The 19,685-nt window shown below is 32.1% G+C and overlaps 2 protein-coding genes across 2 annotated transcripts in view; both read right to left on the bottom strand.

Annotated features, from left to right (window-relative positions):
* Positions 1-1,226: 1,226 nt before the first annotated feature.
* LOC105433696 (dual specificity calcium/calmodulin-dependent 3',5'-cyclic nucleotide phosphodiesterase 1-like) lies at positions 1,227-6,906 on the bottom strand. The gene is made up of 8 exons (XM_089085630.1): positions 6,868-6,906; positions 4,458-4,707; positions 3,894-4,151; positions 3,077-3,246; positions 2,464-2,709; positions 1,941-2,167; positions 1,667-1,762; positions 1,227-1,587 (listed from the first exon to the last, which is right to left on the bottom strand). The coding sequence occupies exons 2-8, from the start codon at positions 4,521-4,523 to the stop codon at positions 1,496-1,498; spliced, it is 1,155 nt and encodes a 384-aa protein (XP_088941756.1). The 5' UTR covers positions 4,524-4,707; positions 6,868-6,906; the 3' UTR covers positions 1,227-1,495.
* A 4,777-nt stretch (positions 6,907-11,683) lies between these two features.
* LOC148937843 (uncharacterized) overlaps positions 11,684-19,685 on the bottom strand; it is a 60,022-nt gene continuing 52,020 nt past the window's right edge. Inside the window, exons 3-5 of the mRNA XM_089070302.1 lie at positions 13,003-13,183; positions 12,242-12,458; positions 11,684-11,797 (exon numbers count right to left, since the gene is read on the bottom strand). Coding sequence (XP_088926428.1) covers positions 12,362-12,458; positions 13,003-13,183 — 278 coding nt within the window. The 3' untranslated portion in view covers positions 11,684-11,797; positions 12,242-12,361. The remainder of the gene's footprint in view (positions 11,798-12,241; positions 12,459-13,002; positions 13,184-19,685) is intronic.

Genomic DNA, 19,685 nt, shown 5'->3' with positions numbered 1-19,685 from the left:
CTTCTATAGATTATTTTTTATCGCAATTAATTAAAAAGCAAGTGAATAAGAAGAGAAATCGTTTCCGAATTTTCCAAATAGCCCGTTGTAAATAATCGTAACATTTTGCATTCTGCATTTGCAAAAATCGCATTAAAGATATCAATATTCACAAAGAATCTCCAGTAAAAAAAAGAAAAAAAAAATGAAAAAGATTGCAAGAAAAATGTAATATCTTGTGCAATATTTATATTTTTGTGCGGTACGTGTCAAGAAATAATAAAACGTTACATTAATTTTCTGAGATTCTTATCGATAAATACAAATTTTGCATAATCACCGTCGATAATTATAATATTTAAAAATTTTTATATTAGTCGTCAACTATTTTATATTGCATTTTATCACTAGACTTTCTTTAGGATTTGAAAAACATATTGATTATCGTTTAATTTATCTACTTAAAATAGTAATTAGATACATCCTGCTTTTCAGAAAAAGTATAATTTAATTTCAGTATCAAGAAATTGGCAAATCTTCTTAATGGAAAATAACTTCTTAAATAACGTTTATTTATGTAGCATCCAGAGAAATTAAATATATAACTTGGATGTTCTAATGAATAGAATCCTATTAAATTTGTTATCGCCAACAAGTTGTTCTGTTGTCATTTGATGCTATGAAAATGCTCGATTCTTCATTTTACAAAATGTGTCTTCTACAACATACTTGTGATTTTTATCTCGACAACCTTATCTTGACAATATACCTCTGCTGTTATGTCAATGTTTAATTCAAGAGTACGAATATGCGCGTGATTCACATCTTATTTTTGTAATCATATTTTTGTAATCAAATAATCATAAACAAATCAAGATTCATAATTTATGTTATTTTCTTGTTGATTCTCTTTTATTTTATATTATGATCACGTAATCATTTATTTATATAATTTGAAATGATTTTAAGATGTCAAATTAACGCTCGAAAATATATCACTTAAAGATTGGAAAATTTGACAAAAGTGAATTTTACAAAGCCTTCAAAACTAACAAGAAATGACGTCTAATCATTGCAGCATCGACGGTGATTATCTCTGCCATAACTAATATAATGAGTTCAAATTGTACATACAGAAATGTAAAAAACAATCGGATAAGATATATTCTATACATATTCTACAGGAATAGCAAGATAAATACTTGATTTGGGTCTTTGGTATCAATCTAAACAAATTATCCTTCAACATATTTGTGTGTGTGTGTGTGTGTGTGTGTGTGTGTGTGTGTGTGTGTGTGTGTGTGTGTGTGTATGTTGTGTATAGATCATCTTGTTTCCACTCATCTAATGTGTACAATATTCATATCTCTATTTGTACTACCGAATGACGCCTGGCTATCATTCGTAAGCGTAATAAAAAGTCCGTAAACTTATGATAGGTGCCATCGAATCACGAACTTCCTCGTAATCTAAAGTTACAGAGATTCTTGAAAAATACAATTGTCCGATGTATCTTTCATTCTTCAGCCGGAGCTTGCACTCCTCCACCATCCTCGCGATTACTACTGGCTTTTTGTTCTTGTTCTTTTTGTGCTTTAGCTTCCGCATCTGTAAATATAACATTGACTCATTACAATTGACAATTTTGTTAAGATAATTAACTAAATAAATTTAACTTTAAACATACCGCAGACTGCTTGTTCCTTCCAGATCTTTTTATTTTCCGCGAGACATGAGATCCAAGGTTTGCCAATTTTAAATCTTCTATTTTCTCCTCCCGAGCCTGCAACATCGTCATCAGATAAACACTTATCGATCTTTAAAACAATACTTAATTGATATAATTCAACTAATCTATTAATGAAAAAATAATATTTCAGAAAACACTCACATAATTACTTAAAATAATATTAAATTAAATATTAAATTAAATGAGCATCATATGAGTTAAAGTTTTTTACCATTGCTGGACTCGTCTGTGGTATCCTTGACATTGAGCGGTGCGAGAACGGTTTCCAGCATATCACTGCATACTTGCATACTAGGCTCGACAATGAATTCTATGAATCCTATTTGAGATTCAGCTACCAACGTATTATTGCGGTCGCATAGAGGAGAAAATGGCAATCCAAGTTCTCTCTCTTTATCTCCTTGTCTGAAAAACTCTTCAAGAAGTTGCATCGTCCACCTATGCATCGAGAATAAAATATGATTTATAAATTATTATGATATATTATTTTATTCTTGTTTTTCTTAGAACATAGATCAACAGGAAAGAAATCTTGATTGGTTTACAGATTTTTAATTTGTTTAATATTTTCATTTCATGTTAAATATAAAAATATACATAGAAATTTTGTACAAATAATTTCCTGTCTTCATAACTTTTACAATCTCGATAATTTTTAATAAATAATTAAACCTAAATTTATTAAAATTAAATACACAAACATTACATTGTTAATTGTTTCCGAAGAGTCTCACCTATGATGAAGATCCCATCTCTTAGCGGGATGCGAAATATCGCAACAATGAAGAACCAAACTAACGGCTTTGCTCTTATCAACGCTTGGTTCTGCCAAACTTAATAAATTCTTCATATTTTTTAATTGTTGAAAATGAAAACTCATGTCGGTGGCAAGAACCATGTCGATTACGAGTGATCGAAATTCTCGAAATTCCTCTCTCGATAAATTCTGCAGTATATTACAATCATCTTCCCTGAGTATCCTAAAATATACAATTATACCAAGAAGCATTGATATTACATATTAAGATATTAATGTCATTTCTATAAATTCATATTTATCATATAAAAAGTGTAAATTCTGATTTTTTATTAAAGAATACAAAATCATATTTTAAATAAAAAAAGCTTTTCAAAACAAAGGAAGGAAAAAATAAAATATTATTCATTTGGAATATTTTAAAAGATGATTTAATTATATTATGTGTACTTATAATAGATGTTGCCATACTTTTAATTAAATTTTTTATAAAACTTTTTGGAAGATAAGATTATGTAAAATTCGAATAATAAATTACGAACTCTGATTTGAAATAATAATGGCAATCGCAAAACGGAATTTGCACATACCGGAAACTGGCTGAGATGTGATGATTTTCTAATACGGCTCGGTCATTATACAGGAGCGCTGTATCACTACCGGACATTACGTGGAAATTGTTTGTGGTCCCAGTGTGCTCGTAATCGTGAATAATCGCTGCCACGAGAGTGGCGAAAATCTCGAGATCGGTTAGCCAATTCTGTAATAAACAATCTATCAGACTAGAACTATCTAATGTATATCGTGTAAACAAAATATATCGCATCAAACAAAGAATCATTAAAGAAATCCAGAAAGCAAAATATCAAATTGACAATGAGCGGGAGAGATATTTTCTTTTTATCGAACTAATCAATAAATCAAGTTTTAACGTAGCGATAAAGATCTTATTTCTATTATTTGTGCCGCATCTCACACGAGTTCTGTTCTTTCAGATGAAGAGATAACGCCAAACGAAGTTACATTAACTCTGTTTTTGGAATATATTATATATTTATACACGTTAATACTGTACGTAGATATTATATACATACGTATCCTATTATATGATACATAATAATAATGAAAATTTGATAAAACTTGCACAAAAGTAAATTAATTAGTATAGCTATAAATTAACTTATAAACTTATTATGCAACCACTCAAAAATTAAAAAACATATTTATTGCCTCTTTATAAAAAGACTCGCAAAAGACAACTGTGCGTGTATGCGTACAGTATATATTAGTACATATTAGTATATATTAGTAGTATATATTAGTAGTGTTCTCTCTCTCTCTCTCTCTCTCTCTCTCTCTCTCTCTCTCTCTCTCTCTGTCTCTCTCTCTCAGAAAAAAGATATTTACCATCAAACCTGTTTGACACAAAATGTAATGCATCGTTTGCGCAACGTCGGCAGCATGAAGATTGTTGTGGTAGGGGTTTCGATGCCTGCAATAACCCTCCTCAACTCTTCCGAGGAAGCACTCCAAAACTGCGGGAGGTACTTTAAACTTCTGAATCATACCATATCGATTGAGAAGGTCATAGCCCAGATATTTCACTGGCGTGCCCAGAGCGGCCTCGTTCAAGGAAAACACATCGAACGACCAATCGTCTAAAGTCTTAAACGATAAAGGAAGCAATTTGAACGTAACATTTTAAAAGCTCTTGGTTTTCATTTCAATAATAATTAGACTTAAAAAAATTGGATTTAAAATTCTCTTTTCTCAGCTGATAATCGAGATACTGATAATTTCTAACTATAAGTAAAAATGTGTAAATATATAAATAAAAAGTTAAACATACCGCGTACTACTTTTAAACACAAGTAAGTTTAATATTTATATTTATATATCGGTACTTAAAAATAAATTGCGCCTAGTACAAAGACACGAATACTGTCTAGTCGCGACTGGCCAACGGATTACCTTAAGTACTTTCACGACTTCCGGTGGAAATTGCATGACGGCGGTATTCATGACTCTCCTATACATCCGATCGACGAATATGCCCGCTCTGATGGCATGAGCAACCGAGCGGAATTTCGGTTTCTCGTCGGCCTTTCGTCTAGTAGTAGCGAGCTGCCTGGTGAAAGTCGATGCCAGCCATTCGCGCACTTCCGGTGGTACTGCGTCTGGTTGAACTTCCGACAACTCGTCATCTTCATCTGCTAGTCGCCTATAGGAGAAGATTGTCGAAAAGTGACGTTATACATCAACGACGAATTAACACGAACAGAATGCCTATCTTCGTTATGCACGACAGAGTATCGAGTCGAGATATACTCAATATTCTCAAAAAGCTAAGCATCGTGCTAACTCGTTTCAAATCATTAAAATTTTGAATCGCTCTATCATTGTAAGTGCGGATAGAACTAGTACATTTTTTCATATTCATCCATTACGTTACGTTATTTCTATTCACGTAATTTGAGTCAATATTTTACTATGTTTACTATGTTTTTCTCATATAAAGTACAATATGACAATTGTTATAATTTTATACATTGCCAAAAATGATTATTTGTTCGTCTGAAAGATTGTAACGCAATAATTCGCGAATAAATTCCATGTGCGATAAAATTCTTTGTCGTTTGCAAATCGCAAAAGTAATTAACGAATTGCGAAATTGCGATTACATCCGAAATACAATTAATATATATTCTACGTTATATCATATAATCCTATAAACAAAAATGTGATGTGCACATACAGAATGTTTAGATTAACAAAAGAATATTTCAAGAACAAACTTTTTAATATTTTATTAAAGTGGTTTTTAATAGTTTTAAATATTAGGTTGTCCTATGTTAGATATAATATTCCAAATGCATCAAAAGTCTATTCTGTTCTACTTCATCGTAATCCTAACTCATTTATTAAAATTCACGCTCTAATTAAATAAAATATTAAAGTATCGGTACGTAATTTAACTTAAGGTAAGGTTATACTAATTACGTTGTCTGAGTGAGGAAATTAAGTGTGCGAGTTATAAGAGTATATGAATTGAAGGGGAATATTGAGTTGAAAAAAGTGAGTGAAATGGGAATAAGGATTTGTGTGAAAATTAAAGTTTAAATGAATCGCTGTGATTTTTCGAGCATGTTTCGTATCTCTTTGATTTTAAATCTAATTCGATGCACAGATCGCAGCAGTGATTTAGCAAACTTGAGCGAAGCTCTGCGACAGTCATCTTGCCAAATAATTTCGAAAGTGTTTCTCAGTGCCAACATTAATGTGACCGTAATAACAGCGTACACAGTAATAGCTACAAATACAGATATATCGCGATTTTGCTTGAAAAGTGTATTTTCGACATACCGATTTTGAGTGCAAATACAGAACATCTAGAAATCATTACTAGTGAGCAAGTGTGAAAATTTAAATTGATATTAGGGACAATGACAATTACACAATTAATTAAAGGTAATAAAAAGACAATTAGTATGCATTAGTATGCGAAATGTTTCGTAAATAATTAAACAATTAGTATAGTATAAGTAATGTAATTAATGTTGTAAATAATGTTGGATAAGTAGATTTAATTGTGCGCAAATAAGCTTCATATAGTCATGCGCATTATACGCCAAAAATTATGTATTTTATATATGTAAAGTGTCTCAGAACCATTATAAACACGCATGCACAGTTCTTTCTATGTTATAACTTTCAAATCGATCTTTTCCTTAATGCATATATTATTTTGTGCAATTATCTAATTATTTTAATTTTAATTAAATATATTAAAGTGTGTGTGTGTGTGTGTGTGTGTGTGTGTGCGCGCGCGCGCGCGCGCGTGCGTGCATGCGTGCGTGCGTGCGTGCGTGCGTGTGTAATATTTAATATATTCAAATTTGTATATGTATATACAAATAATTTATTCAAATATATATAAGTATTTAAATCCAAATATATTGACAAATTAATCTTATATCGAATTTGCAATAAAGAAAATCAGTGTTCGAAATTAAAATTGCAATATAACGTTTCTTTTATTTTTTTAGATTTTAGAAGTTTAATTCATCATACTATTTAGAAATTCAGTCAATTTTATTAATTAATTCCATGATTATCATTAAAATCATTAAAATAATCATCTCTTTAATTTTAATTCAATCTATAATATTCATAATGTAAAAGAACGTAGGTCCTGGAAAGTAAATATGAAGAAAGTCTCATCGTAATATACGTATAGAGTTTGAGCGCACGTTAGCGAGCAATTTTTCATGCAAAAAGAGCTGGATGGCACCAAGCTCTAAATTGTAGAGTGCAAAAGACGTAGTCTCGTATATGTTTTCGCGATCTGCACTTGAAAATGAAAATTTTGAGATAAACGAACCTACGATGTATACCCAGACGACACGTGGCGGTTGACTCCACACGTTCAGTATCTCTATAATGTGAAATACGAAGAAAAAACATATATCACATTAAAAGGTTTCACATTGATCTAAGCGTCTTGCTACATCCAAGCAAACATCCCTGCATGCCTGCAGCGTAGGGTGACTTGAAAATATTCCTTCTTTTTCGTTGCTCTTCGGTATCATTTGCCCTGGTCGAAGATAATTTCGAACTATCCTCGTAATCATTCTCGCAGTTTTTCGAGTCACTCCCACACACAAACACACGCATACACACCTATGGCACGATAGATTTACAGGAGATGCTTGAGATTGCCGTCCGGTGATAAACGTCCTACATATGTATGTATGTACATGCACTTCTTTCGGGTAAGAGTAGTGCAAATCAGTAGGAAACACGGTTGATTATCGTGAGAATGATGCATGTTGCACGGCAGGCAGATGCGTCCAACAAATTGAGCAGGTTACACCTAGAAGGAGTCTAGGAGAAAAATAAACTAGAAATAGGGAGAGAGAGAGAGAGAGAGAGAGAGAGAAAGAGAGGCAAGAGTAACGTTCCCATGCTGTGACTGAAAGTTCATTTAATCCTCCTAGTCGATTATTCCTCTCTTGTCGATTTAACCTCTCAATTAAACTCAACGATCTCACACGAGATATAGAAATAAATAAATAAATTGATAAATAAGTATGAATTCATGACTATAACCACAGCTATTAATGAGAATTTATAATTTTTAATTTCTAGTTTTTAGTTTTTAACGCCACACATTCGATTGTTTACTCAAATTTGCGTGTTGCGAAAAAAGTAAAATATTTTAATAAATCCAGATTTTTATAATTGAATACAAATTAAAAATAATTGATATTTTTATATATTCATTCATATGTAACATATATAAAAATTCAATCGCGCATTAATTATACTAATATATATCGATAATCTTAAAGGAGTGACGAATGTATGTAATGTCTTTAGTGGTATTTTCTAAGAGAATCGTCTACTACGTAACCATGTATAAAAACATGCTAATTTGTTTGTATCATAAACTATCAAAATTAAGTTAAATTTTTGAACTATTAAAAAAAAGCTTAAAGACAAAACGCATAGCTATTTTATGCGTTTCAATTTTGTGCACATAAACTAATCTAGAAACGTTCGAAAAAACTATCTATTAAAAGATTAAGAAATGTTGACACGTTCTATTTACTTATTTATAATTTATTATATGACATTTTTCAGAGGAGAGCGACAACATAAATTCTTCATGAAAAAGAATCTCTTAATATCGTAGAAATAAAAACATAAAACATAAGATCAAAGTTTGTTAACTTAAAATTAATCTAGCGTTAATTGTAATAATTTTAATGATTTTTTTTATTCAATTTGTAATAGCTCGACATATGTATGTATATCTATATTGAAAAATATTGTCCTCGCTTTTCCGTGACACTGATTAGTTGTCAATCGCGTACGCAAAATTCAAATCGGACAGTGATGAATATTGGCAGATTGACATTAGCGATTGATTGAATACTGAGAAACGAGCAATATAGAGCAAATAATAAAATATGTATATAAAATATTAAATGTCATATAAAATAAAATATCGAAAAACAAATAAAAGATTTTATTGCAAAATATCTATTTGACTATATCAAATTTTTATTCGTTTTAATAGTTCTCTCAAAGTCTTTCAATCTCAGTATAGTCTTGCGAATCGCATATAACAAATAATTAAAATAATAGTTTGTGATTAATATTGAGACTTTTACTATAATTTTAAATTATTCCAATTATTAATAATAAATCTTTCATATTTTCAAGTTAAACGATTCTTATCTCCCCTCGATACTCGATATGAAACTGTAACATTTTGACATTTGGCGACAGTTGTCAATTCTAATTATTTAAGAATATTATTTATAACAACAAAAACAGATAAATTGATGGAATTTTATTCGTTTATAATCAAGAATTGTATTAATTCATTATTGTTCATCTTGTTAACCTTGTATACTTTAAATAATTAAAACATAGAAACAAAATATCAATTGGATGCTAAAAGTAACGTTCCGAATTATAAGAAATATTTAGAGATCTTCCATTTTAGAGATCCATTCATTAATGTCGTAATATTTTAAATATCATAAAATATTCATTGGATATTAATACGTATTATAGATGAAATTTATGATTGTCGCTCACCATCGCGATATTCGACGATCGTCTTCGAGAGAGAGAGAGAGAGAGAGAGAGAGAGATGAAGAGAGAGAGAGAGGAGAGAGAGAGAGGGGAGAGAAGGAGAGAGAGAGAGAGAAGGGGGAAGAGAGGGAGAGAAGGGGGAAGAGAGAGGGAGAGAAGGGGGAGAGAGAGAAGGAGGAGAGGGGGAAGAGAGAGGGAGAGAAGGGGGAAGAGAGAGAGAGAGAGAGGGGGAAGAGAGAGAGAGAGAGAGGAGAGGAGAGAGAGAGTGGAGAGAGAGAGAGAGAGAGAGAGAAGGGAGAGAGAGGAGAGAGAGAGAGAGAGAGAGAGAGAGAGAGAGAGAGAGAGAGAGAGAGAGAGAGAGGGAGAGAGAGAGAGAGAGAGAGGAGAGAGAGAGTGAGAGAGAGAGAGAAGAGAGAGAGAGAGAGAGAGAGAGAGAGAGAAGGAGAGAGAGAGAGAGGAGAGAGAGAAGATGGAATATATATATATATATATATCTTCGTCTCTCGAGACGAGCGTGGAGAACGAACCTATCGTTCGACAAAGAGGACGACAAAGAACGTCGACGGCACGGATACGATACGGTACGGACTGCGGTGAAAATCGGCAGATGGGGAAAGCAGAAAACGAAGGAGAGTCGGAGGAGGATCATGTCATATGGAATCAAACGTGAAGTCATAAGGGAGGTTGGAAATGTGAATGTTTCGCAACCTTGCCCATACGGGGGTGCGAAGCTTCCGTTTTCTGGGTTATCACCGCGTGGCCCTGTGGTCCGTCCGAGTCCAAGCCGCCCCCCTAGGGATGAAGACGTCAGGCCCGCCCCCCTACGTGATGATCGAGCGCACTCATTCCCGCCTGAACTCACCCTGCGGTAGTGCTTGTTAGTTCATGTGTAAAAAAAGATTAGAATAATACAAGATTACAATTTTTTCTTTCGTTTCTTTTTCCTTTTTTCTTGTAATTTTAATATCACCGCTACGACTGTATTCTGCTGCATTCTCATCGATGATTCTTCTCGCTCTACTATACGTAGCAATAAAGTCGAATATAACAGAGTATAGTAGAATATAACAGAGTACGTTCGATGCGTCGTGCTTTACGGCTGCATAGTGTCACTGCTGAAATAAAAGACTGCGGGATATATAAGCGAGCTCATCGCATTTTTCTTGCACACGATCGTACTTGCGTGAGCAAAAAATTAGAAAAGAGATTAAGCATTTAGGTTCAAGCGACGAAATCTTCAATTCAAAAACTTTTCGATACTCTTCGGACGTAGAGATGTGTATAAAGAGATATGTGCAAGTGGCCAGCTGCGTGCTACTTTTGCACACGATGCACAAGTATATATCTCGCACAAAGATATATCTCGTCGTGTGCGCGATGCTCGAATAATATATAGCCATAAATAACATTTCGACAATGTTAGAAAAATAAACTAAAAAACAGAACAAACTTTTATATTTATTTAAATCGTACGATATAAATTTGAGTGTACAAATGTGCGTTGCAAAAGTATATGATAACAGAGATCATCAGGCATAGAAATTTGAGATCATGCTGAGATGATGTACTGATTATGTAAATAATTCAAGAGATCAAGATCATTGATTGTCAAAAAGGTGTAGGTTTTTTAATGCGTATCTTCACGCACATTACGCGTACGAAACAAGTTATAAAATGGAAAATCATGTTAAAAACAAAAATTCACTTGCCTCCTGTGAGGATTGAACTCACGACCCCTGGTTTACGAGACAGTGCTCTAAAATCATTGAGTTAAAGAGATATCGACATTCTGTGGCTTCTCTTTGGCGAATCCACAGAAATCCTGGCAAAAAGAGATCCTGGATCGTTGTGATTACGTGCGATCAAAAAAAAAAAAAAAAAAAAAAAAGAATGTCAACGCTCTTATGTCAAGCGTAAAGATTTATCAGCTATATTTAATCTCGCTCGCATTCATATGGAAAATGGTCTTTGTTCTTAATAGCTAACTGGATCTCTGATCATCCGATAATTGAACAGGGGGGATTGTGAGTTTTATCCGGCACGACGCATCGCGAAAACGAATATTACAAAACCAAGGAACATTGAATCCAAATTGCACTTAGCAAATGGAAAGAGATCGTGTCGTGTTAAAGATCACGCTGCGACTCTATAGTAATGAAATAGATAATTAATCGCAGTCAACAATGCAAACGTCATGTCATGTCTTCATGATATAATCAAATCGATTAACGTTACTCATCATCACGTAAAACACACAATGATTGTCTACACACAAATTCGTGTATACGTCCGATATTGACGCACAAATGCTGCATTAATGCCGCATTAACAAATTATAAAACATCTTCAACTCAATCACCTTCTTATTAGATGTCAGGTTATTATGTTATTCTCAACAATTATCGATAGTGGTTACGAAAGAGAATCATTATTAATCGCAAGATAGAGTGCTGGCAGGGCCTGCAAATTTCGATAAAAAAAAACAGTATTTGAAATAGTCGCAGGTAACGATTAATAAGTAACGATAGAAACTTTTTGTTGTTTTCGTTTACGAAAAGGCTTGAAACTTTCACATGATAAAAGAAACTTACTTGGTTTCGTCGATGAAAACAGCCTCGAGCACGCGAGCTGCGTAGAGCAAGTTTCGTTGAAGTAATTCGGCGGATATCTCCCCATGTTGTAGCTGCCTCAATAAACACCTCAATCTGCAAAAGAGAGTATCTCGGAGTCGTTTCCTGTGCGCCAATAACGTATCTTCTAAACTAGACGTTCGTTTCCAATCGCTTTCCAATAATTGCGCGACAACTCGAGATTGCAAACGCAATTCTATTTAACTCTTGGAGGATCAAAGAAACGAATATTTTCTCGCGAAATTCGAATCTCACGTTAAATCAAGTATTTAGAGTAACGTTATTTAAGAAAGACAAAATATTACACAGAAATTTATGTTAAAGTTCAATTAAAGTAATTATTAATACGCAATTGATATAAAAATGATATATGACTACCAGAGAATGGCATCTTTTATTGTCAACTCGCAATCAGAAACAGATTATTTACGTATATACGTATATATTTTTTGTAAATCTTTATCTAAATCTAAAGTGTTGTATTTTTCACCAAGTGACATCAATATCGGGATATGATACCTGAGGGCAGCTTTGTCACACGCGTCGGGAGTATCAACGGCAGGAAGCGAATCCGTTGTGAGATCGACATTATCTAGAATCTCCTCGAGATCGACGGATTGACTCGATAAATATGAAGCGTCAGGGTTGTGCGGTGGTGGAGAACTTTCGAAATTGCCACCGCTGATGCTTTTGCTTTTGCCAGAACTTCGGCGTACTATCGTCAAAGTGCCCTGTTCTGAAACACAATGAAAACATACAGCGTAATAGCCTTGATCAGTACGCTTAAACGGAAGGACATGCCGAGTCAAAAAGACAATTCAAAGAGCCGGGAACGGTAACTTAATATTAAAATATTTCACAAAATAGAAAAAAATTTATAGAAACTCTAATTAATAATAATATAATATGTACTACATATACATATAACTTTTTTATATTTGACAAATTATTATCATTCGAGAAAATAATTTTAAAATCGAAAATAGAAATACATCGAGCTTTTTTGTTTTATCAATTCACGTAATTGTTTTATCAAATATACCAATTCACCAGTGTGTAAAACACGGTACCATAACAATGCGAATATTGATATATTTTACTGGCAAAAAAAGAAAAGAGGGAAAGATTCACTTTTGATTTCACTTTTGATAAAAACGTACGTACAAACGTATACTTGCGCATACTTGCAAATATTGCAAGTCGGTAAATGTATAGCACTTTGTGAATATGTAAATAGATAAAGCCCAGCTATCGAAGTGTATTTCGGTGGGTAATAATACCTCGAAAACTTACTGGAGAGTTGGCCGTTCCGACCGGGAGAAGAGGAAGGATTGCGCGATCTCGAGGACGTTGCGCCGCTCGCGCTGCTGCAGCCGGTAGTAGCCGCATTGTTCACCGCTATACCAGCCGAAGCCACGCCGATATCGTCTCTCGTGACTCGTCTGTCCGGTGGAGATGCGACTGGAATTTCAAAGGAAAAAAAAAAAAAAAAAAAAACAATAGAAAAATTTAGCAATATCGATCAATTAACATTTTGCAATTGCGCGCTGACGAAGCGTGTAAAAATATACACGTGCGTGCATTCGTATGTATTTATATCAGTCAATGCGACTGAACTGGAAAATTATTGTAGTATATTGCATCAATATTTATTCTACAACGGATTGGATATATTCCAATCCGTTAAATTGGTTTTTTTAAATCTGTTTTTATCTAGCTCCAGCTTCATTATCCTATCCAAGCACAAATACACGCAAATTCAAGTAATACCTATATAACAAGAAAAAGATTACATCAGAAATTGGATATAACGGAATGCTTACACGTACGGAACATTCGTGTATAACAGAAATATCCACGTGATATAGCTGCTTAAACCTTAATAAATTTACGTTGTATATATGTATGAATAAAACATGCAAGTACATAGAAGTATAAATTTATCTAAGCTTAGAAAATTTACAAGATAAAAGAAGAAAGTTTAAGGTTTCGAAAAAAACCAAACAGACGACTTCACAGATGATGTTTTAATGCTGATTAGCTTTTGTGACGCAACGCTTAATTAAGGCATCTTGTCGCAAGTATATAATGATATAATCTTTGCATGTGCTATATCACATATCAAACAAACAAATAAAAAACATTAGTCATCATAACTAATTTGATAAATGTAATGTAAAACAAAGTGTAGACTATATCACTGCGATAAAACCGCAGTGGCAAAGCAGTTATCGATCGGTAACACCTGTCTATAGCCCGCGAATTAGTCTCATAACTGATCGATCGCATACGAATTACCAATAGTTCCATAGTGATTATGCTAATCACAAGTTGAAGTGTTTCTAAACGTCGAGAATTACGTTTACCACGAAAAATCTCTAAAGGAGATGAGAAACAAACCCAAGATGAGTATCTATATTAAAGATCGCAAAACTACTAAAAATTATCTAACGTTTAAAATGTTTAGAGAACAAGTTAATTTGAATTTTTAATTTGCATCTTTTAGAGAAATTAAGGCGAGTTCATTTCTTTGTAAAAAAAATTAGAGATATATATATATATATATATATAAAACATAATTCAACACTTGAAACGGAATTATTATTTGACACAATGTATTTCTATTTCTGTCACGCGGCAAATCTGTTGAATCTGAATTCAAACATAATTATATGCATAATTACGTTTGGAGGCTTACAGTTAATTAAACAGCATTGTTTGCAACAATCGTCATCCACATATGTCGCATTGCCATTTAAAATCTATCCAGAAACACTTTACATTTATTCCAACATAAAAATATCTAAAATACTAATTTAAATATTTATTCCTTATCACTGTAATTTTATTACTTTTCACATTATGACTCTTGAATAATGCATTAAAAAGATTTGTCTAAAATAATCCCTATTAAACATGTTATTGGATAAGTAAATTGGATTAAATATCGGTTCCAGAAAAATTTTTTATCTTCATAGTCGATGACATAAAACAACGTATCAAAAAAAATTCTGACCAAAAACAATCGGCTACACGAACAATGAGATTCAATTCCATAAAAAATGTAAACAGTGAAATGGAACAGTGATGTAACTTATATTTTTCTTATTTCAAGAAAAAAAAGTTATAAAAGTTTGTCAACTATTTTATTATAGCACTCTTTTCACATAATTTTCAAAGAAACAAAATAATAAAGAAAAAAAAAATCTAAATTTGGTACTGAAATAATTATACGCTTTATTTTCTCTAAAATATGTAATTTATATTTCTATTTTGTTTAACAGTGGATATCTTTTATTATCTTTTCTTCGATAAGAATATCAAGTATCCGATATAAAATGTTCGAGAAAAGAAATATCTATTTTGTTTTGTAATTTATATATTATTGTATCTTCGTAAGTTTAAAAAATTTTTAAAAGATTTATAGAGTTTTTTAAAGATTTAGAAATATTTTTTAAAGATTTGTTACGTATATGCAAAAATAATTTTATATCGACAAGATTATGTTACATAAAACATGTGTGTAATAAAACGGAATGTGTGTAATGAACGGAATTAATGAACGGAATTTTGTTAAAATTTAAGCACGAATTCTCGAAATCACTATTTCGCTTTTTCGTCGCAGCGAGCTGTATGATACAAATACACACATTTTTAAATAATAATTTTGCGAAATGTTATTATTCTCTTCCTCTCTCTTTCTTCCTTTTTCAAGAACACCTTCAATGTGAATATGCTGATATGGTGGTGCGATGGTAGGTTATGAAATTATTCACTGTAAGCGGATAAACAAACATACGCGAACATACGTGAATTATTGCATTGCTTGAATAATACATGAAACTAAAAGCAATGACGAAATGTATTTAATCTACAGATGAAAATTCATGTTCGCGTTTTTTTAATTTTTTTTAAATTACATTGTACTTTAAATTACATTTCACTATTAAAAATATGTTTTTTCTTTCACATTTATCCTTCAATTACATATATATATATATATATATATATATATATATATATATATATATAGGTATATACGCGTGTATATCAACGTGTGTATTCGACGCTTGTAAAGTATAATATCATTGTTGACCGAAACATATTTCATCAATATCTAAGTTACTTATGACATTCCGAAAGTGTTAAAGTTGATCAAGTAATATTATATTTCAGAGCTTAATCAAATAAAAATGATAATAAGGGCAATGGGAGTCAAGCGCAGTAAATGAGGCGCAAATTATCCGTTAAATCCTATTTGTATTTTGTAAATTCTTCTTACATTTCAAACGTTTCGATTCCATTTTCGGATCATCCTCAATAGATACATATATGCATGATAAGAATAGTTTGAGATCATATTAGTTCATGACTTCTTCGCATCGATAAACGCAATAGTGCAATATCTCGAGGGCCTCTGTCTAAGCAGTTCTACAGTTGATGTAGAAGACACTGTATAATCAAAATCATTTGAATATCATTTATGATATATTCACGAAATAAAGTTAATCGAATAATAGTTTCATCAATAGACAGCCCTTTCTACAATTTAGCTGCTTTCCTGAATAGGATCATTGCCAAATTGATTCCGACGGGTAAAAGTTACATAAAGAACAGTTTTGAACTGGTTAAAAAATTATTGAATATCAGGTTGAAGATAAATTTTCATTAATATCGTTAGACGTTGTATCTTTATTTACCAATATTCCGATTGATTTGGCGATTGAATGCTTAGCTAACAGATGAGTTTTTATCTCCAAGGATTGTAAAATACCAAAAGATGAATTTTTGGATTCTGTTAATTTTAGAATCCACCTTTTTTTATTTTTGACGATCGGATTTATAAACAGAACTTCGGAACATCCATGAGTTCGCCACTTTCTCCGATTGTGGCTGATATAGTAATGCAAGATTTAGAGAATGGAGTGCTTGAGACATTTGATTTTAGTATACCTTTTTTCTATAGATATGTGGACGATATTTTAATGGCAATGGCAGATGATCACATCCATGATATTGCGGGGAAGTTTAATTCAATACACCCGAGATTACAATTTACTTCGGAAATTGATGGTAGCCAGATTAATTTCTTAGATACATCTCTTTTCATTGAAAATAATACTATTATATTCTTCAATTGGTACCACAAATCAACATTCTCGGGTAGATACTTAAATTTTATGTCTCAGCATCCCATCTCACAGAAGAGGGATACGGTCATGAGTATAGACAGGATTTTTTATCTCTCGCATCCACAATTTCATGGGAAGAATTTTGACTTCGTGATTAAAACGCTCTTACAAAATGATTACCCATTGGATTTTATTTTTAAAACAATTAAAACAATAGAATCAAATTTTTAATTTATAATGGTAAGAAAAAAACACGATAACGACGACACAACATACATTGTAATAACAAAACCCTGTGATTTACTCTACCTTATGTGAAAGATGTCACTAAAAAATTTAAAAATATATTAAAAGATACAGAAACCAAATTAGCCATTTTAGCCAGTATCAATAGATTAAACAATTTTATTAAGATACAGAAAGATCCTCTTCCACTTTCGGATAAAAAAAATGTTATTTACAAGTTGTAATGCACTGATTGGGATGCATCTTACGTGGGTCAGACCAGTGGACAATTGAAAACGAGAATCAATGAACATCGAAGTCACATAAGGTGGGATATCTCTACACATTCAGTCATTACTGACTACAAGGTACACAGGACACGATTTCGATTGGGCTAACGTGAAAGTCTGGATGTGGAGAAAAATTGCAACAAACGATTAATTCTAGAAATGCTACACATCACACTACAAAAAAACGGTATCAATTTGCAAACAGACATGGATTTTCTTAGCCATATGTATACCCTTGTAATATGTAAGCGTGTGACCATATTCATTCCATAACACTTTTGAACTTTTTATCCTCGTTATTTATCTTTTTACATTTTTATAATTGATTCGAAACAGTGTGACTTAAGACGTGTTTACTTCTTTTCTTTTTTACTAACCGACTATTATCTTATATCTCTGTTTAAATTTTTTTTTTATTTCTTTTAATTGTGACCATGCTATTGCAATATACAGTATTTATTTCCTTCTGTGTATAAGTTATTGTCATAATCGGCGATATCATCAAGGTGAGTCTCCAACAGTTCCTTGTTCTTCTCATTTTTAGACACATTAAAAAAACTTTATTTCGTGAATATATCATAAACAGTTAAAATGATATTTATTATACAGTGTCTTCTACATCAGCTGTGGAATTGTTTGGACAGAGGCCCTCGAGATATTGCACTATTGCGTTTATCGATGCGAAGAAGTCATGAACTAATACGACCTCAAATCATTCTTATCATGCATATATGTATCTACTGAGGATGATCCGAAAATGGAATCGAAACGTTTGGAATGTAAGAAGAATTTACAAAATACAAATAGGATTTAACGGATAATTTGCGCCTCATTTACTGCGCTTGATTCCCATTGCCCTTATTATCATTTTTATTTGTTTTTTCTAATTAAAGAAGTCCTTTTTTTAATCTTATTGTTAAAATCAAATAAATTTAGATATCGACAAAATATAGAGTTGTTACAAAAGCGCGCGCGCGCGTGCGTGCGCACGTGTGTGTGTGTGTGTGTGTGTGTGTGTGTGTGTGTGTGTGTTGTGTGTGTGTGTGTGTATGATGTGAGAAATTTTATAATGTACATATATATAAAATCACCTGGGTATCTTAATCATTCGATGTGGTGATATTTATTGCAATATAGGAGGTGATTCATGAATCGATTCTTGGCTAAAGTGATAATATTCTTTTTATTTTTCGTAATAAAAAGAATTTTTCTGGGAGGAAAAAGGAGATGAGTAAACAATTTCAAATTTGATCGTCGATTCATTAAAGAGGAAATAATTCTTTAGCTTTAAGCTTGTGTTAAGTTGTGTTACAAGTCCGTTAAAAATAACATGATTTATAACATGGTGATATAAACAACTGCCTTGAATTTATAAATATAAATTCAAAAGGAAAGATTATTAGACTGATATCCTGTCTACCGAGGAATGCCATCTATTATTCTATTCAACATATTTAATTAATAGCACAGCACTTGCGCATTTCAATATCATAATACATATTTGTAAAATAATTCGTAGTTATAACAAAACTTTATTACTTTATGTAATAAAAGAAACGATTATATCAATATTACTTTTAATAATATCGTTATCTGTAACATGGCCGACGGCAAACTATTCATTTATTAAAAACGTCTCTCGGTGGCTTCTGAATAAATGTGATTAAAAGTGTAGGAGTTGATGCGGCTTCGTTCCTCGGGCAACAAACTGGAGTATTGCGAATTATATGGTCAAGAACCTTCTCCCTTTTCTCTCTCTCTCTCTTTTTCTATCATCTTATTTTTAATCGATGTGCTTACGCGACCAGATCCGAACGATAAACACTGATGGTTGATAGAATCAGATGGAATGAGTTTTTATTAAATTCCGTTCAACTTCTTTGCGGATTTTATAAATGATGAATAATGAATAACGCAATGACCAGTAGGGTGATATATCCTTTTACAATGTACGTAACATCGTCAATACAAAAGCAATAAGAAACAGTTTTGTCAAAGCTAATTTTGATCTATTGATATTTGTACGATAATGTACTATTTAAAACAGCTAATTTTTGTTAGTTTTTTTATATGTCTTTCGCAATATCTATACTATTATAAACTACTATTATAAACTAAATTGTAAAATTAAATTTAAGTTATAGTTAACCAAAATTGTAGCTAATTGTAGCGCAAACATTCAAACAAATATGTTTCAAAAATAGTAATATAATTATAAATTCAAATAATATAATGATAATTATAGTGACAATCAAGTCTTGATTGAGAAGTCTAATTTATATGTAAGTAAGAATTACATTTTGATCCGCTTTGTAC

Source organism: Pogonomyrmex barbatus, unplaced genomic scaffold (assembly GCF_055798465.1).
Source record: "Pogonomyrmex barbatus isolate J1 unplaced genomic scaffold, ASM5579846v1 scaffold10, whole genome shotgun sequence".
Taxonomy (NCBI): Eukaryota; Metazoa; Arthropoda; class Insecta; order Hymenoptera; family Formicidae; genus Pogonomyrmex; species Pogonomyrmex barbatus.
Note: the sequence above shows the minus strand (reverse complement) of the source record. Positions and strands in the feature narration are given on the sequence as shown.